Here is a 27,953-nt window from a genome sequence, read left to right as displayed (position 1 = left end):
TGAGATACAGTTCACATTTCATACAACTCATTGGGTTTGTTTTTTTTTCTTTTTGGCTGCGCTGGGTCTTGTGGGTTTTCTCCCGTTGCTGCGAGTGGGGGCTGCTCGCTTGTTGCGGAGAACGGGCTCCAGGCCACGTGCTTTCAGTAGTTGCGGTTCGCAGGCTCTGGAGCTCAGGCTCAGTAGTTGTGGCCCACGGGCTTAGGTGCTCCATAGCATGTGGAATCTTCCCAGCCTAGGGATTGAATAGGTGTACCCTGCATTGACAGGCAGATTCTTAACCACTGGGCCACCAGGGAAGTCCAGTGGTTTTTAAAATCTGTGTTTGTAGACTTGTGCGTCGATCGCCACAATCAATTTCAAAATATTTTCCTCACTTCCCCCAGTTCCCAAATACCCATTAGCAGTCACTCCCCCCCTCCCCCCTGCTTTCCCAGCCCGGTCCCTGGCAGCTGCTATTCTATTTTCTGTCCCTATAGATCGCCATAGATTTACCTCTTCTGGACATTTCACATAAATGGAACTATTACGTGGTAGTTTTTGATATTTAGACAAAGCTGCCTGCTTTTGGCTAAAGGAACCCAGGCCCCCCCCTCCCCCACCCATGTCTTGACAGATGGAAAGTGCTTGTGCAAAGAAGAAAAAAGTCCATCCTTTCCTCGGGGCTGGTAGAAGTCCTGAGGCTGTGAGCACCTCACTTGCTGCAGGCCTGGGGAGACTGGCCCGTGCTGGGTGGGTACCTGAGACCCCCGCTGCCCTCCACGCAGTGTCTCATCCAGACTATGTCCCTCGCCCTGCTCTGAGCCTCAGTTGTCATATCAGCAAAATGGGCATAGTAACACCAAATTTCTCCTTTTTAAAAAAAATAGCATGGAGTTTGGGATGTACCATTATATACCATGAGAAAGACTTTAAAAGAAAATGTTGCTAATTAAATTGTGGCACACCATCAACTGTGAGGTAAATCCTAGTTTCCTAGATACTAAAATGTGAGAAAAAAAATTCTACTCGGAACCAGTGATCTGCTCTGATACCTGGCCTGAGTGGTCAGGGTCATTTTGAAGGTCACACCCAAGAGGCCAAGAAAGAACTTTGGAAACAGTGAAGTTGGGTGGATGGAGTCTGCCTGGTCTAGGCTCCACGTGTAGTGGGAACGTCATCACCGTCACCGTCACCATCACGGCTGCCATAGGGGAGGACATCTTCTGGGCCTTGTGCCATTTCGAGCCCTTTCTGCATCCTTTCTCTTTAGTTTGCATGATGACCCAGGACGTCAGCGCTCTTACTACTAGAGTGTCTGCTCCCTGAGGGAAGGGACTCTGGGCCCTGCAGTATCCCCAGTGCCTAGAGCGGGACTCGGTGTGTGCCAACTGCTCAGTACATGCTTGTGGAATGTGTGACCCCAGAGGAGACCGAGCAGCAAGTGCTACCTTCCCCAGAGTCCTTTTTCTGGGAGATGGCAAAGCCAGGATTCCAACACACACTCCAAAGCCTGTGCTCATGACCTCCTTTCTGAGGCTGGGCTGCTCCTGTGTGTTGTAGTGGAGATGCTTGCTGACACCCAGAGGCCAGCTGTGTAAACCTTTTTTCCACCCACCTGTGGATCCTGTCACCCTCTGGGCCTGCACCTGTGATGGAGACCTGGGTGGAGAACCCAGAGTCCTGACTCCCCGCCGCCCCCAGTCATTGGCCAAGCCTGGGGGACAATGGTTGCTGGGGGTCATCATGCTCCAGGCAGGGCAAAGTTGTGAGGAGAAGGGCAGTCCAGGAGCACAGGGGCTTGGAGAGTCTACTTCTTGTTAGCAGTGTGGCCTGGGGCCAGGCGTCCAGCCTCTCCCTGCCTCAGTTTCCTCGTCGGCCAAGTAGAGGTGTCAGTGCTGCTGAATTCACAGAGCTGGCAGGCCGGCTTAGTTCTGTCATCTACGTGGAGTGCTCAGGACCTGGCATTTGATAAGCGTTTGATTTGTGGGAGCTGCTGCTGTTGTGGTTTTGCTGCTGCTGCTCTAAGGAGAATCATGTGAATAATAAGCCCTGTCTACACCTCCATGCTCCCAGCCACTTCCGAGTGGATCCAGTTCTTTAAGGAAGCCGGCATTCCTCCAGGACCTGCTGTCAATTACGCTGTGATGTTTGTGGATAATAGGTAAGGCTGCTGAGGGGACAGGGCTGACCCTGGGGAAAGAAGGGGAGTTAGGGAACAGGCCGGCCCACCCACCCCAACTCACTTGTCACCCTTCCCTGCAGAATCCAGAAGAGCATGCTGCTGGACCTCAACAAGGAGATCATGAACGAGCTGGGCGTGACCGTGGTGGGCGACATCATTGCCATCCTCAAGCATGCCAAGGTGGTGCACCGCCAGGTGGGCTCTCTGCTCGACGCCTCTGTTTCTGGGTTTAGGGTGAGATGGAGGGCTGGTGGTAGAACCAATCGGAGGCTTGGAAGCAAAGGTAGGCATACCTGGATTCCAAGGTTGGCTCCACTGCTTGCTGTGTGACACGGGGCACGTTGCCTAACTTCTCTGAACCGTACTTTCTCCGCTTGTAGAATACACACAGGCAAACCTGTTTCGTAGGGGATTGTAAGCATTAAGCTACATAAAGCCCTAGCACGGTGTACACAGCAGGGCCTTGTTAAGGGCTCTCCGTAAGTATTATTATTACTGTTAGTTTTTCCTTCCCTCATCATAGTTATTCTTACTGTGACTCTTCTGTCCCCAAAGTAGGAGCTTCCGAGGTGGGACACAGTTGGTGACTTGGCCAACGGCATGGTGGTTCCATTCTTGGGCTTTCTGTTGACAGTGACCTTGGACTAGTGGTTCACCTCCCCCAGTCACTGAAACAGGCCTTGCACTCACCCTTTCTGAATAGGGCCTCTGTGGCCGTCCACCAGAGAGTGTATGTGGCACCAGGTGCCGGGCCTGGAGTGAACAGGTGCTTTAGCTGTGATCATTAGCAATTCCAGGCTCTTGCCGTGGCCCGCCAGTCCTTGTCTTCATCCTTTATACACGTTACCAGCTTATTGACTCCTTCCTCCCGTAAGGGAGGCTTGTTGCAGAGGCTGCACTCTCAAGCAGTCCACGTACCACGTGGTGGTCACTGGGATTTTTCTCATTAATTTTAGAGGCTTTCTGCATTCCAGGGCCAGGCTTTCATCTGCCCATCATCCTGGACAGGACCCTGCAGCAAGGGCTTTCTCAAGCCAGGGATGCTGTCTGAGCTATCCCAGAGGTCACAGAGCAAAATGTGTTCTTTTCTTTAAACTTTTAAATTTGAGACTGATTTTGGATTTGTAGAAAAGTTGCAACAGTAGGACACAAAGTTTCTATATTTCCTTCACCCAGCTTCCCCTAATGTTGACATGCTACATAGCCGTGACGCATCTGTCAAAACTAAGAAAGAAACATTGCTATGCTGTTATTGGGCTTCCCAGGTGGCACAGTTGGTAAAGAATCCCCCCTGCCAGTGCAGGAGACGTGAGTTCGATCCCTGGGTCGGGAAGATCCCCTGGAGAAGGGAATGGCAACCCACTCCAGTATTCTTGCCTGGAGAATCCCAAGGACAGAGGAGCCTGGCAGGCTACAGTCCATGGGGTCGCAGAGACAGACGCGACTGAGCGCCAGCTTATGCACATGCTGTTAGTCACTAAGCTACAGACTCTGGGTTTCTTCCGGTTTCCACTAATGTCCTTTTTCTCCTCTGGGGTACCACATGGCATTTTCTCCATGTGTCTCCTTAGTCTCTTTCGATTTGGGCCAGAGTCCTGCTCTTCCCGAGTTTTAGATGACCTTAACAGTTTTGGAGAGTACTGCTCAGCTGTTCTGTAGCGTGTCCCTGTTTGGGTTTGTCTGGTGCTTTGTTGTAAGTTGGGCTTCCCAGGTGGCGATGGTGGTAGAGAACCTGTCTGCCAATGCAGGAGACGAAAGAGACATGGATTCAGTCCCTGGGTCAGGAGGATCCCCTGGAGAAGGGCGTGGCAACTCACTCCAGTATTCTTGCCTGGAGAATTCCAATGAAATGAGGAGCCTGTGGGCTACAGTCCGTAGGGTCACAAAGAGTCGGACATGACTGAAGCGACTTAAAACTTGCAAGTAGGAGTGCAGTGTTTTGAAATCTCTTCTCTAACAGCCCAGGCTCTGATCTCCCCCAGTTTTGCTCAGATATCTGGGTCCCCTTTTCCTCCACCTCACATCCCGTCCCCATGGTAACCCCAGGCACCTGTTTTCTTTACAGGATATGTGCAAAGCTGCCACTGAGGCAGTGCCCTGCAGCCCCAGCCCCCTCCCAGGCGAGATTCGCCGAGGTGCTTCTAGCGGTGAGTCCTGTCTGTTCAGGCCTCTTGCCTCCATTCCGACATTCTGTAGTGAAGGGGACACGCCTGGACTCTGCAGAGGTGGAAGCACAGCCATCTGGGGCTCTCTTGTCTCAGGAATAAATGGGGCAGAGAGTGACTGTGCATACGATCGATTTTCGTTCGTGGTCATTCCATTCTGCAAAGCCACTGGGAGCATTGAGTCACTGACTCTGAGTCACTGCTCCCAGGGAAATGTGGGGTCAGGTTCCTGCAAGCTTCTGGTCACAACATCTTCATCATCTGACCAGTGTACAACCTTATTTTATGTGTGTTTCTGTTTTAAAAGACCTTATTTAATATATATTGTTGATTCACTGACAGTGAACTCACAGCCCACAGCACTAAAACTCATGCCTGAATGAAGCTTATCCAACCCACATATGTTTTCCATAAAGCACATCCCCGCCTTCTTGAACTTAGGACACTACCCAGCATCTTATCGCCAAGCTTGGGGATCATTTTAAACAGCAGGATCACTAACAGAAACACAAAGTTGTGAAAATAACGCTGAGGAAACTGTAAATAGATGGTGCGGAGAAGGTGATGGCACCCCACTCCAGTACTCTTGCCTGGAAAATCCCGTGGGCTGAGAAGCCTGGTGGGCTGCAGTCCACGAGGTTGAGAAGAGTTGGACACGACTGAGCGACTTCACTTTCACATTTCACTTTCATGCACTAGAGAAGGAAATGGCAGCCCACTCCAGTGTTCTTGCCTGGAGAATCCCAGGGACGGGAGAGCCTGGTGGGCTCCCGTCCATGGGGTCGCACAGAGTCGGACACGACTAAAGCGACTTAGCAGCAGCAGCAGCAGCAGCAGCAGCACTATATAGACTTGTTTACTATGTGAGCTGTGGCAGGATAGCAGAGCGTTGCCTTGTTTGACCTCAGTTGGGAACGTGCATTAGGCAACTCAGGATTTTTGCCTCTCTGTGCCTGTCTATAAATGACCACAGAACCCCACAAGTATTGGTTTTGAGGTTGTGAATAAATTTGTAAATATGCCAGTTTATAAATACAGAATCTGAATGATAAGAATCAACTATATTTATACTTCTGATTTTTTAGCAGTGTGACACTTGAAAAATTTGACATACATGCATACGTACATATTGATTAGCCTTTGCTGCTTAACAGGCTTCCCCCAAACAGATATAAACACACATTAAAAAAAAATTTTTGATTTCAAAGTAGTTGATTTCTTTTCAGAGTAAGAGGTCACCTTTTGCAAAATTTATTTTATTTTCAACACTTGCACATTTTAGTACTTCAAATCATACTTGTGCACTTACTGATAATGAGGAACTGATCTTCTGACCCAAGGTTTTTAAAAAATTTTTGTTGAAATATACTTGATTTACAGTGTTGTGTTAGTTTCAGGTGTGCAGCAAAGTAATTCATTTAAGTAACACACACAGGCACACACACACACACCCACCCACCCTTAGTTCCCTGACAAGGGATCAAACCCATGACCCCTACAGTGGAAGCCACTCTTAACCACTGGACCGCTGGGAAAGTCCTGGTTTATGGAAATTGATGTTAAATGGACTGTGTAGCTTTGATGTATTTTTCTGTACACTGTAGTTATAGTTAAAAACAACCAAGCAATAGGAAATTATAATCTTGTGTTGAGGGTCATCATGAAGGATTTCAGGAGGCTTTGAGAGGTAGCACACTGCAGGAAGAGAGAGCTTTTGCGGTGGGGGGGGGGGAGGGGGTAGGACAAAGTAGCAAAGTCTGAAAGCCACTATGGGGGGTGTTCCTAGGCCTGCGGAGCAAGGAGTGGCAGCATGAAGAGCCCCCTGCCCCGTCCCCTGCAGGGCTCCCCCAGGAGTTCAGGAAACCCACCCCCGAAGCTAGCAGCAACTGTTCCTGGCCCTCCTGTCTGCTCTCTGTAGCCCATCTTGCAACCTGGGACACCCCTTCTCCTTCTCCACAGGAGACCGGGTACCTGAGACTGCTCCCCACCTCCAAGGGAGGTCACCTCTTTTCTTGTCCCAGCCCAGCTGAAGGCACACCTACATTGCCCAGGGCCCCTGCTGGGTGACCCTCCTCCCTGAGTGCCCCCAATTTCCTCATCTTTAAAGTTCGTTTGCAGCAGAGCCTGTCTGCTAGGGGTGTTGGGAGGTTCGGTGACCCTGTTCATCTTTTCAGTAGATGTTTATTACTGAAGACCTGTGAAGTGCTGAGGACAGAGCAACAAACAGTATCTCCTCTTGAGGCTTGCAGTCTCTTGGACGAGTCTGCCAGTAGACAGATAAATGTACTTGAATGTCCAGCAGTAGTGGGCTTCCCTGGTGGCTCAGCCGGTAAAGAACCCACCTGCAATGCAGGAGTCACAGGAGACGTGGGTTCAATCCCTGGGAAGCCCTGGAGGAAGGGCAAGAAGATCCCCTGGAGGAGGAGATGGCTTCCCGCTCCAGTGTTCTTGCCTGGAGAATCCCATGGACTGAGGAGCCTGGTGGGCTACAGTCCGTAGCATCGCATAGAGTCGGACACGACTGAAGTGACTGAGCATGCACGCGTATCCAGCAGTAATACGGACTATGAAGAAAAAGAATAGTGTAGGGTAGAAGTGGGAGTGGTTGAGGGGGCAGTCGGGAGTTTTCTCTGAGGAGGCTGAGTCTGAGAGGAGACCTGAATGAAGAGAGAGAGCAGGCCCATTGGTACTGGGGGAGCTGTGAGCCAGCCAGACAGCAGATAGACAGATAGTAGGCACCCCAAGGTGTGTGCTTTCTGGAGGAGGAAGGTCCTGGAGGAAAGCAAGGCTGTGGGGGAGGGAGAGGGAAGGACTCAGCACAGGGCTGGGTGACCGGTGGATGAAGGGTGCTTGGAACCATCTGGTCTGGGCCTCAGGAAAGCCCCCCCTGGGCCAGGAGGGCTGGACTAGTCCCTGGAAGACAGGCCCTCCCCAGGCCTCCCTGTCTTGACAGTACAGCCCATTCAGTCCCAAGGTGGCCCTCCCTATCCTGCCCCCTTCCCGGGGCCCTGTCTCACTGGACTCTCCTCTTTCCTCTTCCTGCCAGCCGCCTCCCGAATGATCACCAACAGCCTGAACCGAGACTCCCCACCTGGCACTCCCCCCAGGCGGCCGGACACCAGCACCTCCAAGATCTCTGTCACCGTGTCCAACAAGATGGCGGCAAAGAGTGCCAAGGCTGCCGGTGAGGGGATGTGGGCAGGGGGTGGGAGGAGCTGGAGGCCGCTGCGGGTTGGCAGACGGCATCTGGGGGACGTGTTCTTGACGCTGCTGTGCAGGCCATGGGGTGTGCACAGTGTTCAGACTCGGTCAGGTCACGGCCTCTCTGGGGGCCTCGCCTTCCACGTCTGTCGAAGAGGGCTGGCGCTACCCTCCTCCGCGGACGGTTGGAAGCCCTTGAGATGGTGTCTGTGAGCATCGTGGACCCGTTGCAGTTCTCATGCAGGGGCCAGTTCAGTCTGTGTAATTTTTATTTTATTGTGGTGAGAACACAACGTGAGATCTGCCTACTTCATGAAACTTTACGTGTGCAGAACAGTGTTGTTGACTGTGGGTGGTTCAGTCTTTTTTAACAGATGGTCACTGAGCCCCGCACTGGTGCCCGGCCCTGTGCTTGATGCCTGGGGTCAAAGGTAAAGAAGCTACCTTTCCTCTTAGCCACCAGAGGGATTCTTTAAAACTTTCCATCTGATCCTTTTCCACCCTTGTCTAGAACTCTCCAGGGCTTCCTATTGTTCCATTAGTAAAGTCATCTTCCCACATGGCCTTGCTGGGCCCTGTGGATTCATGTCTTGCCTGCTGCCTCCATTCCCCTCCAGGGTCCTTCCCATCATGGGGCCTTTGCCCCAATATTCCCTTCTCCCAGGGTCCTCTTCCTGTGTAGACTCTTCTATGCTTGGCCGCTGCTCTTCCTGGTCTCAGCTTGTGAGCTGGGAGTGGGGCACGGCCTTTGGGCTTCCAAGCCCGCCTTCTGTCCGTCACATGCTTCTGCCTTTGTTGAGTCCACCCCCACAGCCCAGTGGTCTTGGCCCACATGGAAAGCAAGGCCCAGGATGGCGCCCAGCCCCGTCACGCCCCGTCCACCTCCATGACAGGTGCTCCCTTTGGGCCACATGTGTCTGGAAGCGCCTCCTCCTCCTCCTCCTGATTGTTCAGTTTGTGGGACATGAGCGAGAAAGTTAAGATTCATTCCTAAAGTAGTGAAAAGATGCGGGGCCTGGGATGGATGGTTCCTTTCCCTTCAGCACAGTAGAGGAGATTCTGTTTATTTTTGTGAGTTGTAATTTACTTTTGCACAAGGCACACATTGTAAGTACATAGCTTGAATGATTTTTAACAAATGATCATACCTGTGAAGCCATTACCTCGATGGCCTGTCCACCACCCAGCAGTTTCCCATCTGAGAGTATTCTGGCTGGCCTGGGAGGCGAGCCTACTGGGGGGTGGGTCAGAGCCACAGAGAGCCCGGGAGGCCAGCCATAGCCTTCTGCAACCCCACTGGGCCCAGGCCCCTGACTTTCTTGGCGGATCAGTCAATGCCCATAGGGGAGGTTGGGAAGAGAAGGGATTCTGGTCATGGGAACGCATGGAGATAAAGGGCACGTGAGTGCCCTTTGCAGGGCGTCCAGCCCCCCACCCCGAGTGGACATTCCCTTTCAGAAGATGCTCACCACCACCCCCTCCCCCAGCAGCCCTGGCCCGCCGAGAGGAGGAGAGCCTGAGTGTTCCCACCAAGCGGCGCCGGGTCACCGCCGAGATGGAGGGGAAGTACATTATCAACATGCCCAAAGGCACTACCCCGCGGACCCGGAAGATCCTGGAGCAGCAACAGGCAGCAAAAGGTACTGGCCTGGGGAGGGGCAGAGACTGTGTTTCCCTTTTGCTGCGTCTTGCAGGGTTGGTCACGTTCTACAGGTGTTGGCCCCGAAGCAGGCTCTGATGGGGATCCAGGGGGCTTTGGACCCAGGGACAGCAATGGTGGCCATAGTAGAGAGGGGCGCATCACCACCTCTGCCTTCTTGTCCTGCAGTTAGCATAGCAGGGATCCTCGGTGCCTCAGTGGGCGTCTCTCCCTCGGCGGACGGTGGCACGGATCCAGTGCTGGTCTGCCTGCTAAGTCCGTGACCGGGCCTGGCTGAGGACAGTGCCCCAAACAGTAGGAACCATCGTGGTGAGCCAGCGGGGTCAGGTTGAGATTCAGGCCAGAGCTAGCGTTTATCCGGCGGTATGAGGATGCTCTTCTTTAAGTGTTCCTTTTGTGCTCAGTTGTGTCTGACTCCTTGCGACCCCATGGACTGTGGCCCACCAGGCTCCTCTGTCCCTGAAATTTTCCAGGCAAGATACTGGAGCTGATTGCCATTTCCTTCTCCAGCGGATCTTCCTGACCCAGGAATCGAACCCTCGTGTCTTCTGTCTCCTGCATTGGCAGGTGGATTTTTAACTCCTGCTGAAGCCCTGCATTCTGTCAGAACATTGTGTATATTCTCATGGAAAAATATTCAGTGGATGCAGAGGCAGTGAAAACAAACTTGTATCCCACGTGTACTGCGAACCTTTCCAGACATCTGTCTGTGTGTTTACATGCATCTCAGCTTTTTTTTCTTTTTAAGCACAAATAGTCTCATCCTGCAGGTATTGTTGTATAAGGTTTTATTGAGCTCTTTTCACGTTAGTGCACATGGATCTGCTTCATTCTTCTTGATGGCTGTTCAGTGTTTCCATAATACTTCTGTATCGTAATCTAGTAAACATTCTTCTGTTGATGGCTCTTCAAACTGTTATTTAGGGAGGGTATTACCATTTATCCGATTCTCTTAGAGGCCCAAGGCCCCCAAAAGAGGGAAAGGAAGCAGTAGGGATTGAGAACTCTTCCTGCACATACACTTCTTGAATTGGTACCAAGAAGTGAGGAGAAGTGTCCATTTTAATTGATCCTCTCACATTTGACGTTGACCAGAAGTGTGGGGGTTAAGGTCAGTGTTAGCGGACAGCACAGACATAAAACCTGACTCCGTCCAGTGTGCGCCTGCTTGGACCAGAGCTTCCTGGGGTCTGGGCGGGCCGTGATGACCCCTCCCTGTCTGTTCAGTGCTCAGCCCGGCTTAGGCCTGCAGGGGCCACCCCCCAGGCATAGGCTAACAACCTCACTTCCCTCCCAGGTCTCCACAGGACATCTGTGTTTGACCGCCTCGGCGCTGAGACCAAGGCAGATACCACAACGGGGAATAAAGTGAGTGGGAAGTGGGGGAGCCCCTGGGGACTCTCAAAGCTTGGTCTTCCCTGAGTGTCATTCCTGGCGCTTCCTGCACACCCCTCACCCGGTCTCATGTACCTTTCAAGTCCGGCTCCCTGTCTGTCTGCTACCCCGATCTCTCTCCCGATTTATAGCCCCAGGGCTCTGGCGGACCCCTGGACAGTGTCCTGGGACCCCGCCCACCAGCATGTCCCCTAACTGGCCTCGAATCTTCCTCCAAAGCACGTCCTCCTCCTGTCTTGGGGGCTCCATCTGTCTCCTGTCTGCAGCCTCGTCCTGTTGGGATGGGCAGTGGCCTCCTAGCTGGTGTCTGTGCAGCTCCAGGGAAAGCCCTCCAGCCCCTCCCTCACAGCAGCAGTGCCTACGACCCACAGGACAGGCCCCTTCTGCCCTCCTCGCCCACTGTAAACCCTTAGAGGCTTTTCACCAGCCCAGGAGGTAGCCTGATCTTCTTGCCTCCACTTGCGGTCCCGCAGGCTCCAGGCGTGGCATGTGGTTAGGAGATGCAGCCTGAGCCTGTTGCCTGGCATGAATCCTGCTCTGCCATTGCCTGGCTTCATGGCCTCGACCATTTCACCTCAGTTTCCTCCTCTGTATAGTCCCTGCCTCACAGGGTAGTCGTGAGGACTCATGAGGTATACATGTGTGGTGGGGTCTGTCTGGTGCCTGGTCGGCATCTTTTTTTTTTTCGGCCGCGCTGAGCAGCACATGGAAGTTTCCCTACCAGGGCTTGAACCAACGCCCTCAGCAGTGGAAGCACAGTCTTAACTGCTGGACCGCCAGGGAAGTCCCTGGTGAGCGTCTTGAAATGGCGCCTCAGATTCAGGCTGGTCAAGTTTGCCAGCTGCCTTTCCTTGCTTGCTCACCGGGGCTCACCCACTCTGGCTTTTTTCTCATTTCCTAAATCTTATCATGAGCGTGATTGTAATGCTCAGGATAACCTGGCTTAAAGATGGGGCCGTGGAAAGAGCTGGGCAAGTACCCCATAAATATGACTCTTACTCATGCCTGGGGGACTTTGAGGGTGCACTTTACTCTGCTTAAACAGCAAAGCCTCAGAGAAAGTGTCCCTGAACTCAGCGAAGAGACGAGGCTTCGCTGTCCACAGCTCTCCACTGCCCCCGCCCCATGCCCACCCTCCCAAGCACACAGTGCTGTCATTACTGGAGAATTACTTGTGTGAGGTCCGATGCCGGCTCTGTCTTCCCTGCTGGACCGTAAGCCCCCTGTGAGTGGGGCAGGGGCCCGTCTTGGTCAGCACTGAGTCCCCAGCACTGCCCAATACAGGCCAGATATTGAGCTGGAACTCAGATTATTTGTGGAGTGATTGACCAAATTCGCCTCTTCTCTGTGGGTCCTCTATAGACCTTAGCAGACAGTTTTTCCTTTCACCTCCCCTCTCCCTCCTGCTCTTTATTTGACTCACATCCACTCAGCTCTCAGGTCTCATCCTAGAGGTCCCTTCTCCAGGGTGCCTTCCCCTAACTTTGGCAGGGAGTGGTCTCCTCTGGGCTCCCCCGGTTCCCTGGACTTGCCCTTTCCTGGCTCTCACTACTATCGAGTGTGTCAGCGAGGGGTGCGCTTCCCAAGTGCGAGCCCCACGAGGCCAGGCACGGATGAGGCAGCTCTGTGATTACAGGGCGAGTGGCTCGGTGGCTCACCTGTCCTGTCTGTGACCCCCACAGCCCACCGGAGTCTTCAGCCGCCTGGGGGCCACGCCCGAGACGGACGAGGATCTGGCTTGGGACAGCGACAACGACAGCAGCAGCAGCTCCGTCCTGCAGTACGCTGGGGTCCTGAAGAGGCTGGGCCGCACCCCCGCCAAGGCCAGCCCGCAGCCTGCGCTGACTGTCAAGGCCAAGGCGACGAGCTCGGCGCCGGCCGCTGCCGCCCCCACGCTGCGGCGCCTGGCCCTCTCCTCGCGCCCGGCGCCCGAGAGGAAGCCGGAGGCCCTGTCCAAAGTCAGCATCATCCAGAGACTGGGCAAGCCCGCCCTCGTGCCTGAGGCTCAGGACAGCCAGGTCACCAGCACCAAGAGTAAGTCCTCAGCTGAGGTCAAGGTCACCATTAAGAGGACTCTGGTGGGGCCCCGGGGGAGCAGCTCCAGCGAGGGCCTGGGTGCCCAGATGGACCACGCGGGCACCGTGAGCGTATTCAAAAGACTGGGCCGGAGGACCTTCTAGCCCATGGGCGGGGCGCAGGCCCCTCTCCTGACTCCCGGCTCCATCAGTCTTCAGCGAGGGCACGTCACCCCTCCCTGCTGGCTTCCGGACGACTTGTCGCCCCCTCAGGTGTTCCCGCTGGCCTGAGCTTTCCGGGGAGCCACCTGGGTGTTCTGAATCTGAGAGGGTCACCGTGGCCTGGCCTTGCCGCTCTGGGGCTTCCCTTCCTTCCCGTCCTCTGCTCTTGCCTCTTGACTGTGGCCTTGGCAGGACCCCCTCTTTACCTCTCCCGATGCCAAGGACCCTTCTCCTCCCCTCCATGCCCTTTCTCTCTCCCAGCAGCATCTGCTGCCTCAAACCCACATTCTGGGGCCTCCCTGTCCCCCAGAGAGGGTGCACCCGAAGGGGCTTCTGTGTCCCCCACCCCGGGACTTCCTTGCCCGCCTGCCTCTGCCCCACCCACTGCTTTGCCCTCCCCTACTCTCTCCCGATCTTCACTCTGTTCATTTCTTTTCTGTTTTCTGTCCCCGTGGCAAGGCCCGACTGTCCGCTGCGTCCTGCCTGACCCTCCTGCACCTCCGGCCTCCCAGCGGCGCCCTCGTCGGCGGTGGCGTCGAGCCAGTAGAGACTGTTAGCCGCCCTCACTCCCAGGCTGGAGGGACCTCCCCAGACCCCGGGCTGTAGCCAGGGCACCCGCCCGGGCCTCTTTTCTCCCTGAAAGTCTGGCGGGCGGCGGGTAAGGGGCACGGAGGTGGGAAGCCAACACCGAGAGAAGAAAACAGCTATTTTAATATATTTTTGTGACTTTCAGACTGTTTCCCTCCCCTCCTTCAGGGTGAGTTGCAGGATTGCTTTTTACATGCAGCACAGAGTGGGTGGGGCACCTGTGGAGAGCTGGGCAGCTCCCTGCACACCTGTAGGCCGTGATTTTGCTGCCAGCTCTGAGGTGAAGGGAGTAAGTCCCTGTCGTCATCCACTTGGGCCACCTCCTCCTGCTCTGGGCTCCCGCAGGGCCTCTGTCTGTCTGCCCTCCTCGTCATAGGTTTCCCCCATTTCTGCCAGGTTGCCTGTGAGGGGTTTTCCAGATTGCAGCTCCATTGTGAGGCTGTGGGCTCCTGTGGACTGGGTTCTTCACCCTCTCACTGCTGTGTGGTACTTGTGTCTGCCAGGCCCGTTCTAAGGGCTGGGGTCTATCTGTGAGCCAAGCAGGCCCGTCCCTGTCTGCATGGCTGCCCTCACCAGCCAGGGAGACAAGCGGAAAGTGATCACACTGCTCAGAGTTGGAAGGAAGGCTGAGCGCCCGTGATCAGGGTCTCTCTAGATGTTTGGGGCAAGAAGGCCTTTCAGAGGAGGTGACCTGTAGGGTGGTTTACATGAAGTTCAGGAGGAGAGTGCTCAACCAGGGCAAACAGGCAAGGCCAAGGCCCTGAAGTGGGACGAGGGGACACGGAGGAGACCAGCGTGGCTGGTGACTGAGTGAGTGAGTGCCGGGCCTAAGGAATTTGAACCCCTTCCTGAGAGCGTTGAGTTTGGGAGGGTTTGAGGCTAACAAGTGGTGATCTGAGTTGCCTTGTATGAAGGTTGCTGGGGCCACTGTGAGTTGTCGGGCGGGTGGGATGGAGGCAGGGAGGCAGCCTGAGGGGAAGTGGTGGGAGGGGGAGGAGAGGCAGGGGTGGACTTTGGGGGTGCCTCAAGAGGGGCAGCAGGATTCTCCCTGCAGATGGGCTGGAATTTGGGAAAAGACAAGGGGCTGGGTCATGCCTGGATGGGGGACTTGAGCATCCAGAGGAGCGTGCTGTTTTGTAGCACTAGGTGGGGTGGGAGGGCGCTCAGGTTTCACCGGGTTGACTGAGAGGTGAGCAGTCTGCGGGGAAGGCTCGGCACAGGCATGTTCACAGCCGCGGGCCTGGTGATACCAGCCGGAGAAGAGCCTAGAGAGAGGAGGGGACCCAGAAGGGAGTGGGGGTGCTTTTCCCACCTCGAGAATAGTCTCTGATAAGGAGATTACCAAGGAGTGGTCAGGGAGTTAGGAGAAGAGCTGAGAGCAGGTAAAGGTGAGGTTAGACGGCATCCTTTTTTTTTTTCCCATTGGTTTTTTTTTTCCATTTTTTTCCATTTTCCATTTCAACACAACACTGACCATTTGAACTGTTCTTAACGTGTCCTCTTCAGTGGCACTAAGCATATTCATACTGTTGTATAACCGTCATCCATCTTCAGACCTGTTTTTGTCTTCATAAATGATCATCCGTTTATTTTTAGTTAGTCGGTGCCGTCATGCTGGGAGGCTGCTGCACGTCAGGCAGGGTCCCACGCGCTGGGCCTGCGGTGTGCGGGCCAGACTTCAGTATGAGGGGCAGTGATAGAGCAGCCATAGACCCCATCTCGTGGTGAGGGCCCAGGCCAAACCCTCGTGGGGCTGGTTGAGGTTGCTGACCTCAGAAGGACAGCAAATGATAGTGGTGTCAAGATCCCAGAGGCCGCCCATTTGTGTCAGGGCCACAAGGAGGCGCTCACACACAGAGACACTTTCCTTGCGGTTGGTTCTTCACTTCTTTTTTTCTTTAAAAACCCTCCTAGTGATTTCCTTGAGTTCCACTTCATGGATAACTTCAGCAACTGCCAGGGTTGCCTGGCAGGGTTCCAGTTACTAAATTTAAGAGCACAGGGTATTTCTGAATGCATAATAGGAACTAAAATGATATAAAAACGTGTCACTTATCATGACAAGCTTACCTGCTGTGAGGTAAGTCGAGTCACTGTTGCTCCTGACAGAGGTGCGAAGGGGGACAGACAGCTGGCGGGTGGCAGCGCTGGGTGTGACGTTGGGAGGTGAGCGGGCGCCTCGCCCCTCAGCCCCTGCCTGTGGTGCCTCAGCTGCAGATCGGAACCAGGGCCCCCCTTTATAAAGGGGAGGGCAGGGTCCTGGGAGAGTGGTTTCAGGTGTCCTTGAGTTGCTTGTGTGTACACACTGCCCCGTTACTTACCCCAGGGAGCACTTGCAGCTCCGGAAGGCTGTGGGCTTTGAGGGTCATGCCCACCCTGCCACCGCCTGCCTGACAGGGTGGAGCCGGACCCCTCAGCCTCCCAGCCACTCCAGCGTCCCACCCATTTGCTTCGGTGATCCTCCCAAGCCGGCCCCAACAGCTGTGGCCCACAGGGGTGTGTTATTTTTTCCTCTGGTTCTCTGAAACTTTTTCGAGTATAAGTATTGGGTTGGCCAAAAAGTTCATTTGGCTTTTCCATAAACATCTCACAGAAAAACCTGAATGAAATTTTTGGCTAACCCAAAAGAATACATATATCTAGTGTACAGTGCCAAGATACAAAGGCTTCGCAGTGAAAAGTCTCTTCCCAAGCCCCCTCCTCAGAGGCCACCAGTGTTACCATTATCTTGGATCACCCTTCCAGAGATGTGCCTGTCTGTGTGTGTACACACACACACATGTGCATGCATACATATAGCCAGAGGGACACAGTACACACAGATGTGCACACACATGTTAATGGCCTGGCTTACTCAACCAGTCCTTTAGGCAAGGGAATTCGGGTTGTTTCCAGTCCTTGTTATTATAGGAGTGCTGCTGTGGGGAAAGGTGGGTTTGGTTCAGGGGTGAATTGGAAGAACTCCAATGACACCACTTCAGTGCAAACACTGATGCTGGGTCAACAGCGCATCCCAGTAAGGTTCTCCTGCAAAGTCTTGGCACTCTTCAGATGATTTACTTACACATGTATCACCCCATTCCAGAAAGGAATTAAGAGCCGTTAGGCTCGTCTAATTGGAGGCCACTGGAGCAAGGGGATCGGGATGTGAAGAGGTAATGCAGACCACCACCCAGGTGCCAGGAAGTACAAAGTATGTGCTTTGCTAAGTTAATTAGGCTTAAGAGGTCTTTGCACATGTGGAGCCTGCCTGTTTATGCTGCTTCTGGGAACCCTGTAGCCACCCCTGTGGAGATGAGCCTGGGCTAGGCAGCTTCATAATGAGAGACACGTGGCGTGGCCAAAACACAAAGTAATTTTAGTATAGAACCCCAATATTTAAAACATGTTTAAAACAGAAAAGCAGTCATTTATTAGCATACATTTATCAGATTATTTTGCATTAATTCATGCAAACAACACAAAATTCAAAGGTACAAAAGGATGTATACAATAAGACTCTTGTGCCCAGTGGGCTGGCAAAAAGATTAAAGTCGCAAGTGTTGGGGAAGATGTGGGATAGTAGTAGTGCGTAGACTGCTGTTGGAATGTAAGTTGGCATCAGCATTTTGGAAAACAGTTTGATATGTTGTAGCGTAATTGAAGATGACATATTCGCCAATCTACCAGTTACCATTCTGGAGAAATTCACACATGCATCCAGGGCAAGTATCAGAATGTTCCTAAGATCACTGTTGTAGTAGCATAAACTTAGAAACCACCCAGATATGCATCAGCTGGAGAATAGGCAGATTGTAGCATATTCTAGTTACCTAATGCATAGTGGATCACCTCAAAACTTAGTGGCTTAAATCAGTAATCATTTCCTGTGGTTCTGGGGGGTTGACTATGCTCAATTAGACTGTTGTTACTTGGGGCTCTCATGTGCTTGGTATAAGATCTTGGCTGGGGCCAGTGTCCCCTTGAAATTCTTCAGTTGTCTGGTGGTTAGCCATTACTGGTACTGAGGGAAAATCTCAGCGTGGGCTGTCAGCCAGGATGCCTGCATGTGGCTCCTCCATGTGACCTGGGCTTTGTTACAACATGGCAGCTGGATTCAAAGTGCACTCTTCTCAAGAGTCAGGGAAAAGTGTATTGCCTTTTCTAACCTAGCATTGGAAGTCACCTTGCTTCACTTCTGCCACAGTCACTAGCCTGCCCAGATTCAAGAGGGACCACAGGCTGTGGCTGTCAAGACAGGAAAGGCAGTGTCTCATTGTAAGAAGAGGGATGAGAGATCATCTTGAAAAATTACACGTCAATCCTGGATGTACTATGTATTGAGTGTGGATATTATACTTCGATGAAAACTAAAGTTGTGCGTATCAATATGAATAAAGCAAAACATTGAGTGGTGAAAGCAAACTACAGAAGAATATGTGTAGTTTAAAGATATGCGAAATAGGGAGTTCACTGGTGGCCTAGTGGTTAGGATTCTAGGCTCTCACTGCTATGGCCTGGGTTCAGTCCCTGGTCAAGGAACTGAGATCCCACAAGCTGCACAGCCAACACCAACCAAAAAAGCAAAATAATGTGTATTGGTTACAGATACTTAAGAGTGTAGTAAATGTAGGCAATGCATGGGGATGATAAATTCCAAGTGAAGGATAGTAGACCCGTTCTGGGGTGGGATGGATTGTGATTGGAGGGGTGTGCATAGGGTCCAGCAGTATGGTAGTGGTTTTAAAGCTGTGGGCACCCAGGTGCCCATTGTGTTAATACTCTCTGGGTACCTGAGAGCAATTAAAAAATAACAATTCTCTCTCTTACTCTAGATCCCTCAGCCATCCAGTTTTCCTCTCCAGAAGCCATCAGTATTACTGGGGTCTTATGTGTCCTTCCAGAAACATTTCATTTACAAACATAACTATATTTTTTTCCCACTCAGATGGTAGCATATATGATAGTTTTATACTTTGCTTTTTTTTATTATTAATGCTTTATATCCTGGAGACCATTGCAATCAGTACATAAAGAACTTAAAAAAACATTTTATTGAGATATAATTTACATATGAGACAATTCACCCATTTAAAGCGCGTATTTCAGTGACTCTTGTTCATAGAACTGTGTGTCCATCACCATAATTTTGGGTTTCTCAGGTGACTCAGTGGTAAAGAATTCGCCTGCCAGTGCAGGAGATGTAGGAGGTGTGGGTTCCACCCCTGGGTTGGGAAGATCCCCTGGAGAAGGGAACGGCAACCCACTCTAGTATTCTTGCCTGGAGAATCCCATGGACAGAGAAGCCTGGGGGACTACAGTCATAGCGTCCCAAAGAATCAGATGCGACTGAGCACGCGCACACACACCATAATTTTAGAGTATTTTCATTATCCTGGAAAGAAACACCCACACTCCTTAAGCATCAGTCCCCAAGTCCTACCATGCTCTGCCCCCTCCGCCGCTGCTCCAAGCCCTTGGCAACTGCTAATTGGCTGTCCACAGAGACTTGCCGCTTGGGGGTACTTTATAGAAATGGGTTCATGCAATATGTGGCTTTTTGTGTCTGATTTCTCTCCCTTAGCATGTCTTCAGGGTTTATCCACATTGCAGTACTTCGTTTCTTTTTACTGATGAAGTTTATCACGTTGTATGGGTGTAACACATTTTGTTTGTCCGTTGATGGTGGTTTCTACCTTTTGGCTATTACGAATGATGCTGCTGTGAGCATTTATGTGCAAATTTTGTGTAGACGTATGTTTTCAATTCTTTTCGGTATATACCTAGGAGTAGAATTGTTGGATCATAAGTTAATTCTATTTTTAACCATTTTAGGAATTGCCGGACTGTTTAAAGTGGCTGTACCATTTTACTTTCCTACTAGTAGTGTGTGAGAGTTCTAATTTCTCTGTGTTCTTGCCAACACTTTAGTATCTGTGTTCTCGATTATTGCCGTTCTGTGTGTGTGCGTGCTAAGTCGCCTCAGTCATGTCTGATTCTTTGCAACCCCATGGACTGTAGCCTGCCAGGCTCTTCTGTCCTTGGGATTCTCCAGGCAAGAATACTGGAGTGGGTTGCCATGCCCACCTCCAGGGGATCGTCTGACTCAGGGATCGAACTCGTGTCTCCTGTGGCTCCTCATTGCCATCCTAGTGGGTATCAAATGATATCTTATTACTGTGGTTTTTGATTTGCACTTCCCTGATGGCTAATGATTTAAACATGTTTTAATGTCCTTACTGGAAAGAGGCTTCCTTTTAAACTAACTGCATAGCATCCCCTTGTGTGGATGAACCTTTGAAACCAATCCCTTATCATGAACATTTGGGTGGTTTCCGAGTCTTTTTCTATCACAAACAGCACCTCTTACGCACACCACGGTTTGCTCATACGTGAACATATCCAGAAGATAAATATCTAGGTGCTAAATTGCAAGGGCAAAGGGAATGCACCTATGTTTTATAAGTTTGAATTTATGCCATTTGTGTATTTAAAAGTAAATATTAAATATCATCAGATTTGTTTGAGGAATACTCTTAATTTCTCAATTTCTCCTCCCGTGTTACCAGCTAACAGATTTAGGCACATCAGAACAAGCAGCCATTTTATTTCCCTGTTTTACTTCAGCTAAACCTTGCGTAATTCAAGGCTGACTTTTACATAGATTTGAATGTCAGGTTGAGGCAGAGGCCCATGAACACATAAACCTACGTTCGTTGTCCCAAGGTTTTCCCCCAGAGCTGCCTTTCCTGCTCCCTCATGTTTATTTCAGTGCTTGTTCCTGAATCGCCAGCATAGCATATCCTGGCAGTCGCTGGGTGGCCATCTTGTTTGTTTTTTTACTTTTCAGCTACACTGAGGGGCCTGTGGGATTTTAGTTCATCGAACAGCGGTTGAACCAGCACCCCCTGCATTGGAGGCCCAAAATCTTAACCACTGGACCACCAGGGAGGTCCCCTTGTTTGGCCTTCTTTATGGTCTGTTATGATTAGAGCTTGAGCTGTTTTGATTAACAGCAACCGTATGATCTTGGGCAAGTTACTCAACCTCTCTGAGCTCGAGTTTCCTCTTCACTAAGGTGAGAGTAATGGCAGCATCTTATTGTGAGGACCAAATGAGTCAGTTCTTGTGAAGGGCTCAAACAGTGCCTGGCATGGCGTGGTTTTCTCATCTGTCTCTGAAACTGATGATTTTCTGCATCAGCCTTAGCACCACCACCGAAAGAACCCCTTAATGACATTATCATTGACTACAAAAAAGAGCTTTAGGAGTTACTCTTATTTTAATTCTAAATTTATAACAAAGTAGCAGGAATAGAACAAGTACTTCCTATATTCTCTTCAGCCAGATTTGCCAACTGTTTGCTCCATTCTCTCTTCTCCCCGACACCACACACACACACACACACACACACACACTGTGGTTTTGAACAATTTGAGAGTTCACTTGAACATCATGTCCCTTTACCTGACAATACTTCAGTGTGTATTTCCTAAGAACAAGAACATTTTCTTTCATAATCACAGTACAACTATCGAAACCAAGAAATTTAACAAGGATACAGTGCTCTTCTTATCTGAACCCTAGTTCATATTCTGGTTTCATCAACCGTCCCTGTAATGTTCGTTATTGCCATGTTTTTTCCTTGGCTCAGAATCCAGTTCCAATCACGTGTTGCGTTTAGGTGTCCTGTCAGAGTTTCCTTTCAAACAGTGAATGTTTCCATAACAGCCTGAAGGTCCAACTTTCTCCAGGAAGGCTTGAAGCCTGCCAGACAGCTGGGTTCCGGCGGGGATGGCCGTCTCACGTGGTGCCATCTGGTGGCAGCAGCGTGAATAGCGTTTTATAAATCATCCTGTTAGGCTGCTGTGAAATGAGTCCCTTCCTGATGAGCTAAAAAGAAATCCAGTGATATTCACATCATCTTAATTTTTCTTAATAATATGGGAAGCTATGTTTTAAATATTTATGTAACTCAAACCCACATACTTTAATTAGCATTGAAAATGAGGTTTCGCCATGTCTCAAATCTGGATCCATGCATGTGAAGTCCAATGCTATGGGTAAAAGTGTGGTCTTGGCCTGACATCTTTGGGAATGGATCTGGGCGCCACAACATTCGGGTATGTGGTATTTTTCCCGAGGCTTTCCCTCTCTGGGCCTATGTTTACTTCTGCAAAATAGGCCTTACAGAGACTTCTACCCACAGGAACATATTCAGGTCATGGATATAGTTTCCAGCATGTGCCTGATATATGAGAATTCTTCCATAAAGGTTAATGGATTATTATTATTTGTTCAAATTTTTTTTTTTTGTGAGCAGACAAGCTCAGACATGAAGTAACATTCACCCCAGTACAGAGCTTTAACCTTCCTAATCAAAACCACATTCAGTCAACAAATATTTATTGATTCCCCAGGTCTCAACCGGTGCGTAGGCAATGTTCTAGACACTGGGAATACAGCCCAAGACAAAGCCTTTGCCCTCATGGGCAAGTTTATGTTCCAGTGTTGGGGGAAGACAGTTACAAAATAAAAAAAAATTTTCTTCTTTAGTGTTAAGCACTAGGTAGAGAATTCAAATATGCTGAAAAGGAGGGACAGCATAGCTCTTTTGGATTCAGAGTGACCAGGGAAAGCCTCTCTAAAGAGGAGATTTGAACTGAGTTCTGAAAGACAGAAGTCAGTCCTGCAAAGATCAGGATCCGGGAGGGTGACCAGTCCAGGTAAAAGGAACAGCGAGTGCAAAGGCCCTGAGGTGGGAACATGCTTGTCTTTTTGGTGGGGCAGAGAAAAGGTTAGTGTGTCTAGGATGTGGTGGTAAAGGGCGAGAGAAGCTTGAGATCAAGTTAGGCAGACAGCCAGGGGGGCTCACACAGGTCTCTGAAGACAATGGTGAGGTCTTCAGCTTTTATTTCACAATATGAAAAGCCATGTGTGTGTCAGAGCAGACCAATAAGGCGTTCAGCCTTACTGAGAGTAGAGAAAGTTTCATCCCAAGGTCTGCAGCAAAGCACATTTAGCCTCACCTCAGACGTTTGGGAAATCTCTGATGTGTTAAAAAGTTGAGTGTCGGGACTTCCCTGGAGGTCCAGTGATTAAGACTCTGCACTTCCACTGCCGGGGACTCGGGTTTGATCCCTACTCGGGGAACTAAGATCCTACATACTGTGTGGTGCGGTCAAAACAACACAAAAGTTGAATGTGCATGGTTCATAGTATCTTCCATTAGAATTTTTGAAGATAAAACATTTTATAAAAAAGAAATTGGAACCAACATTTACAGAAGCCCTGAGGCTCATCTGTACTACTGCCAAAACACTTAAAATGACTCTAAAAAGATCTTTCCGACACAGTAGTGCCTAGGGTGGGGCTTAGTAACTTCTGGTTGGGGAGTCAAAGATATTATTTCAACATTTCTGTATAACATGGGAAAGTCTTTTAAATAAAAAACTTTTTTTTTTTTTTTAACAGTGCCAGACTTCTTTGAGAATCTGATCAATACTATGGACTTTCTCCTCTGAAAATGCTCTGCTTAGGATGAAGAAAGGGGGAAATCTTAAGTCTTGCTGCTTGTATCCCCTGATTACTCATGTAGCAAGGAGGGTACATTTGCCAATGGCCATCTCCACCACTGCCAAGCATAGACCCCACCCCCCCAGCTCTTATGGGGTGGAGTGGAAGTCACCCCATTTGGGGCTACCAGGAGGATCTTTTTTAAAAAGTATTCATTGGTTGGGCCGTGCACTGTATCATGCAGGGTCTGTGTTCCAATGCGTGGTCTCTCTGGTTGTGCTGTGCAGGCTCAGTTGTTGCAGCATGCGGTGGGCTTCTTTACCCCACGGCACGTGGGATCTTAGTTCCTGGACCAGGGATCGAACCCACGCCCCCTACATCGGAAGGCAGATTCTTAACCACTGGCCACCAGGGAAGTCCCTACTAGGAGGTTTTTTATGGCTGGCCCAGGCAACCTGCCCTGTCACCATCAGAAGCCCAGTCTCTGAGAAGGGTTGAAATGGACTTGAGGGACTGAGTTCTACTGTCTGGCCACAGGAGGGGATTTTGAGGAGATGCCTTCTTCATCCCTCAGGGCAAGATTCTTCATCATTTTTTCTGAATCAATAGGCCTTTGAGCAGGCTTCAGATGAGACGCTCCAGGCCCTTCTCCCTAGAAGAGTTGCCTGTGCAGCCCATATTTATAGTCATAGGCGGGAAGTTTACAGAATAGATTAGAGGGTAGAGAACAATTTGGGGTTTTAGGAAATTTTCTCCTCAGTCACCCTTGATGTGGAAATTGAGAGACTGAGGCCCTCAAACAGTAATTAAGTGGTTTGTTAAAGCTACACAAGGGACAGAAGTAGGCCATTACTTTCCATTTTTCATGAGTTCAAAGCACAGACTGCCTGGGTTCAAATCCTGCCTTCACCCCTAACTTGTGCTGGGACCCTGAGCAAGCCCATGGTACTTAACCTCCAAGACTGTGTTGACAGCAACAGGATAGCATTGGGGGGGGACTGTGTCAAGAACATAACCTGGGGGAGGTCCCTGGTGGTCCAGTGGCTAAGACTCTGTGCTCCCAATGCAGGGAGCCCACGTTCCATCCCTGGTCAGGGAACTAGATCCCCCATGCCACAACTAAGAGTTTGCATGCCCCAAGGAAGATGGAAGATCTGAGTGCTGCAGCAGACCCAGCACAGCTGAATGAAAAAATTTAAAAAGACAACCCCTACCCCCGGCCCCTAGGACCTAGCCTGTAACAACTGCCAAGTAAGTTCTATTGCTACTGTTTTGCATTGAGGAAAGGCAGTCTCAGAGAAGTGAAGGGATTCTGTCAAGGACACAGGAGAGGCATGATTGGAACTAGGGCCTGTCTATATTTCCAAAGCCAGTGCGTATTGTTCACCCCCCAGACTAGTTTGTTTCAAACTGCAAGGCACAAGCCAATAGTGGGCCAGAAAGTCAGTTCAGCAGGGTCTCAAATGGCCCTGAAAACAAAAATTAAATACCAGAGTGCATCATAAGTGCATGCTTGCTCAGTCGTGTCCCACTCTTTGTGACCTCATGGACTGTGGCCCACCAGGGATTTTCCAAACAAGAATACTGAAGTGCGTTGCCATTTCCTCCTCCAGGCGATCTTCCCCACCCAGGGATTGAACCCGTGTTCCCTGTGTCTCCGCACTGCAGGCAGACTGTTTGCTGCTTGAGCCACTGGGGAGGCCCTAGAGTGGATCATACATAAGGGTAAATAGGATTTGCCGACACGTTTGTTTCATGAGATTATAAGTATACACCTTTGTGTAAGAGGGTTTCTTTGGCTGTACCATGACTTGCAGGATCTTAGTTCCCCCAAAAGGGATTAAACTTGCACTTCAGTAGTCAAAGCACTGAATCCTAACCACTGGACCCCCAGGGAATTCCTACCAGCTATTAAAATAGTTGGGAAGGCATTACCCTTGACTACTGGGCATCCCAAGGGGCACTAGTGGTAAAGAACCAGCCTACCAGTGCAAGAGACGCAAGAGACTTGGGTTTGACCCCTGGGTTGGGAAGATCCCCTGGAGGAGGGCATGGCCATCTACTCTAGTATTCTTGCCTGAAGAATCTCAAGGAGAGAGAAGCCTGGCAGGGTATAGCCCATGGGGTCCCAAAGAGTTGGATGCCGCTGACCAGACACACACACACCCCCGTGATTACTAGTGTCCCAAAGAGCTGAATGCAGCTGACCAGACAGTCAGACAGACAGACAGACAGACAGACACACACACACACACACACACCCCTTGGAGAATCCCAAGAACAGAGGAGTCTGGTGGGCTACAGCCCATGGGGTCCCAAAGAGTTGGACACAGCTAACCAGACACACACACACCCTTGACTACTAGTGCCCCAACAAGTTCAGACACAAGCAAATGGGAGCTTGCAGGGAGGTCTCTGTGCATTGTGATCCACCCTGTGTCCCAGGAGGGACGGGATTCAAGTTAATCCAGGAAGACTTAGAGGTAGAGGAATGGGCTATGTGCTGTTCATCATGGAGAGGAGTAAAGAGGGTAGGCCACAGCAGCCTTGAGCCTAGAGTAGAGCAGAGAGCTACTTAAAAAAAAATTTTTTTTAATGTATTAGCTTTTTCTTTTAAAAAATATTTATGTGTTTATTTAGCCCTGTTGGGTCTTCCTTGTGGCATGTGGGATCTTGGACCTTCCCTTCCGACACTCAGGCTCTTCATTTTGGCCTGTGGGCTTCGCTCTAGTTGTGGCACACAAGCTTAGTTGTTTCATGGCAGGTGGAATCTTAGTTCCCAGACCAGAGACTGAACCTGAGTCCCCTGCATTGGAAAGCGGATTCTTAACCACTTCCTGTCCAGGGAAATCCCAGGACTACTTCTTGAAACAAATACTCCTCAAGAGCCCATTCTGTGCCAGGCCCTTTGCTGGGCAGTGTTAGGTACACAGTGATGACTAAGTTAGTCCTAGACGTCTCCCTCCTGGGGCCTTCTGGGCAGTGGAGGAGACAGATCTGTTACCACACAGTGAGAGACTAAAATGGTCAGGGCTGTGGTGGGGGACACATTGGTCAGGGTGTGATGGGGAAGGCCAGGGATGAGGGGGAGCACAGAGCAGCAAGTTCAAAGCTGGAGACCCATTAGCAAGGGCTGGTTCCAGCATTCGGTTTACCTCTGGGGAAGTTGGAGCTTCCCAGAAGGTGTGGAGACAAAGAATCCACCTGCCAATGCAGGAGGCCCAGAAGACACAGGTTCCATTCCTGGAGTAGGGAAGGGCAATCCACTCCAGTGTTCTTGCCTAGGAAATCCCATGGACAGAGGAGCCTGGTGAGCTACAGTCCATGGGGTCACAAAGAGTCAGACACAACTGAACACACACACAGGGTCACAAAGAGACACGACTGAATACACACACACACACACACACACACACACACACTCTTGAGCAGACTTAGGTAGAATCCCTGAAACACTCTTGCAGACTTAGGTAGACCCAGGATTTTTCAACTCCCAGCCAGACTTGTAGAAGTATGCACTAACTAATGCATACTTGTGAAGCTATGTGGCATTCAGTTCAGTTCAGTCGCTCAGTCATGTCCGACTCTTTGCGACCGCATGAATCACAGCACGCCAGGCCTCCCTGTCCATCACCAACTCCCGGAGTTCACTCAGACTCACATCCATCGAGTCGGTGATACCATCCAGCCATCTGATCATCCTCTGTCATCCCCTTTTCCTCCTGCCCCCAATCCCTCCCAGCATCAGAGTCTTTTCCAATGAGTCAGCTCTTCGTATGAAGTGGCCAAAGTACTGGAGCTTCAGCTTTAGCATCATTCCCTCCAAAGAACACCCAGGGCTGATTTCCTTCAGAATGGACTGGTTGGATCTCCTTGCAGTCCAAGGGACTCTCAGGAGTCTTCTCCAATACCACAGTTCAAAAGCATCAATTCTTCGTCGCTCAGCTTTCTTCATAGTCCAACCCTCACATCCATACATGACCATTGGCATTCAGTTCAGTTCAGTTCAGTTGCTCAGTCGTGTCCGACTCTTTGCAACCCCATGAATCACAGCACGCCAGGCCTCCCTGTCCATCACCAACTCTGGAGTCCACCCAAACCCATGTCCCTTGAGTCGGTGATGCCATCTAACCATCTCATCCTCTGTCGTCCCCTTCTCTTGCCCCCAATCCCTCCCAGCATGAGTCTTTTCCAATGAGTCAACTCTTTGCACGAGGTGGCCAAAGTACTGGAATTTCAGCTTTAGCATTATTCCTTCCAAAGAAATCCCAGGGCTGATCTCCTTCAGAATGGACTGGTTGGATCTCTTTGCAGTCCAAGGGACTCTCAAGAGTCTTCGCCAACACCACAGTGGAAAAGCATCAATTCTTCGGTGCTCTGCCTTCTTCACAGTCCAACTCACATCCATACATGACCACAGGAAAAACCATAGCCTTGACCAGACGGACCTTAGTCGGCAAAGTAATGTCTCTGCTTTTGAATATACTATCTAGTTTGGTCATAACTTTTCTGGAACCCAAATTCAGAAGGTAGGAAGCCCCACCCAGCCTATGAGAGAGCAGGGACCGGGATGCCAGATGTGTCATGGCTGTCTACTACTCTAGTTAATAAAAGGGCCAGGATCTGTGCAGTTTTATTTTTACAGCGCGATTTCCTTTGGAGGCCCAAGTTACCCCGTAAAAAAGTTACATTCCCATATTTCATTGGATGTATATGACGGGCAGACAGGAATAATATTTTGGAGTCATAGCATGTATTAACTTATATAAACCATTCTGTTTACGTAAAACAGTCCAGTAGCCCAGTGACGCAACTATGATTGTTTCCATTTTGCATCTGTGGCTACTGAGGCACAGAAAACGGTCAAGCCTTCTGCCCACAGCCACCAGCAAGGAAATGCAAAGCTGGGCTTGTGCGGCTTCAGAGCCTGTGCTCAACCATGAGGAGAGGTACTGAACAGGAAACCCTGCCTAACGTCCGCTCCCGGGCTCTTTAAGAGCTTAGGAACCTGGACTACAGACGAGGAAGGAGTAAAGCCAGATCAAAGC

General features: G+C 50.6%; 2 protein-coding genes across 11 annotated transcripts in view; both read left to right on the top strand.

Annotated features, from left to right (window-relative positions):
• Positions 1-19,920, top strand: part of C14H19orf47 (chromosome 14 C19orf47 homolog) — a 27,242-nt gene extending 7,322 nt beyond the window's left edge. For 6 of the 10 annotated variants that reach the window (XM_012190417.4, XM_060398101.1, XM_060398096.1 and 3 more), the window contains 7 exons: positions 2,056-2,143; positions 2,245-2,359; positions 4,230-4,311; positions 7,376-7,513; positions 9,018-9,170; positions 10,488-10,558; positions 12,268-19,920. In XM_012190417.4, coding sequence (XP_012045807.1) covers positions 2,056-2,143; positions 2,245-2,359; positions 4,230-4,311; positions 7,376-7,513; positions 9,018-9,170; positions 10,488-10,558; positions 12,268-12,765 — 1,145 coding nt within the window. In that variant the 3' untranslated portion in view covers positions 12,766-19,920. The remainder of the gene's footprint in view (positions 1-2,055; positions 2,144-2,244; positions 2,360-4,229; positions 4,312-7,375; positions 7,514-9,017; positions 9,171-10,487; positions 10,559-12,267) is intronic. The other 4 variants (XM_060398097.1, XM_060398102.1, XM_042232064.1 and 1 more) reach the window with 3 other exon arrangements.
• The window catches only part of AKT2 (AKT serine/threonine kinase 2), a 66,133-nt gene continuing 50,858 nt past the window's right edge, over positions 12,679-27,953 (top strand). The window contains exon 1 of the mRNA XM_060398079.1: positions 12,679-27,953. The gene's annotated coding sequence lies outside the window, so the exon portion shown is untranslated.

This window comes from Ovis aries, chromosome 14 (genome assembly GCF_016772045.2).
Source record: "Ovis aries strain OAR_USU_Benz2616 breed Rambouillet chromosome 14, ARS-UI_Ramb_v3.0, whole genome shotgun sequence".
NCBI classification, from domain to species: Eukaryota; Metazoa; Chordata; class Mammalia; order Artiodactyla; family Bovidae; genus Ovis; species Ovis aries.
This window is presented reverse-complemented; position numbering and strand designations above follow the sequence as displayed.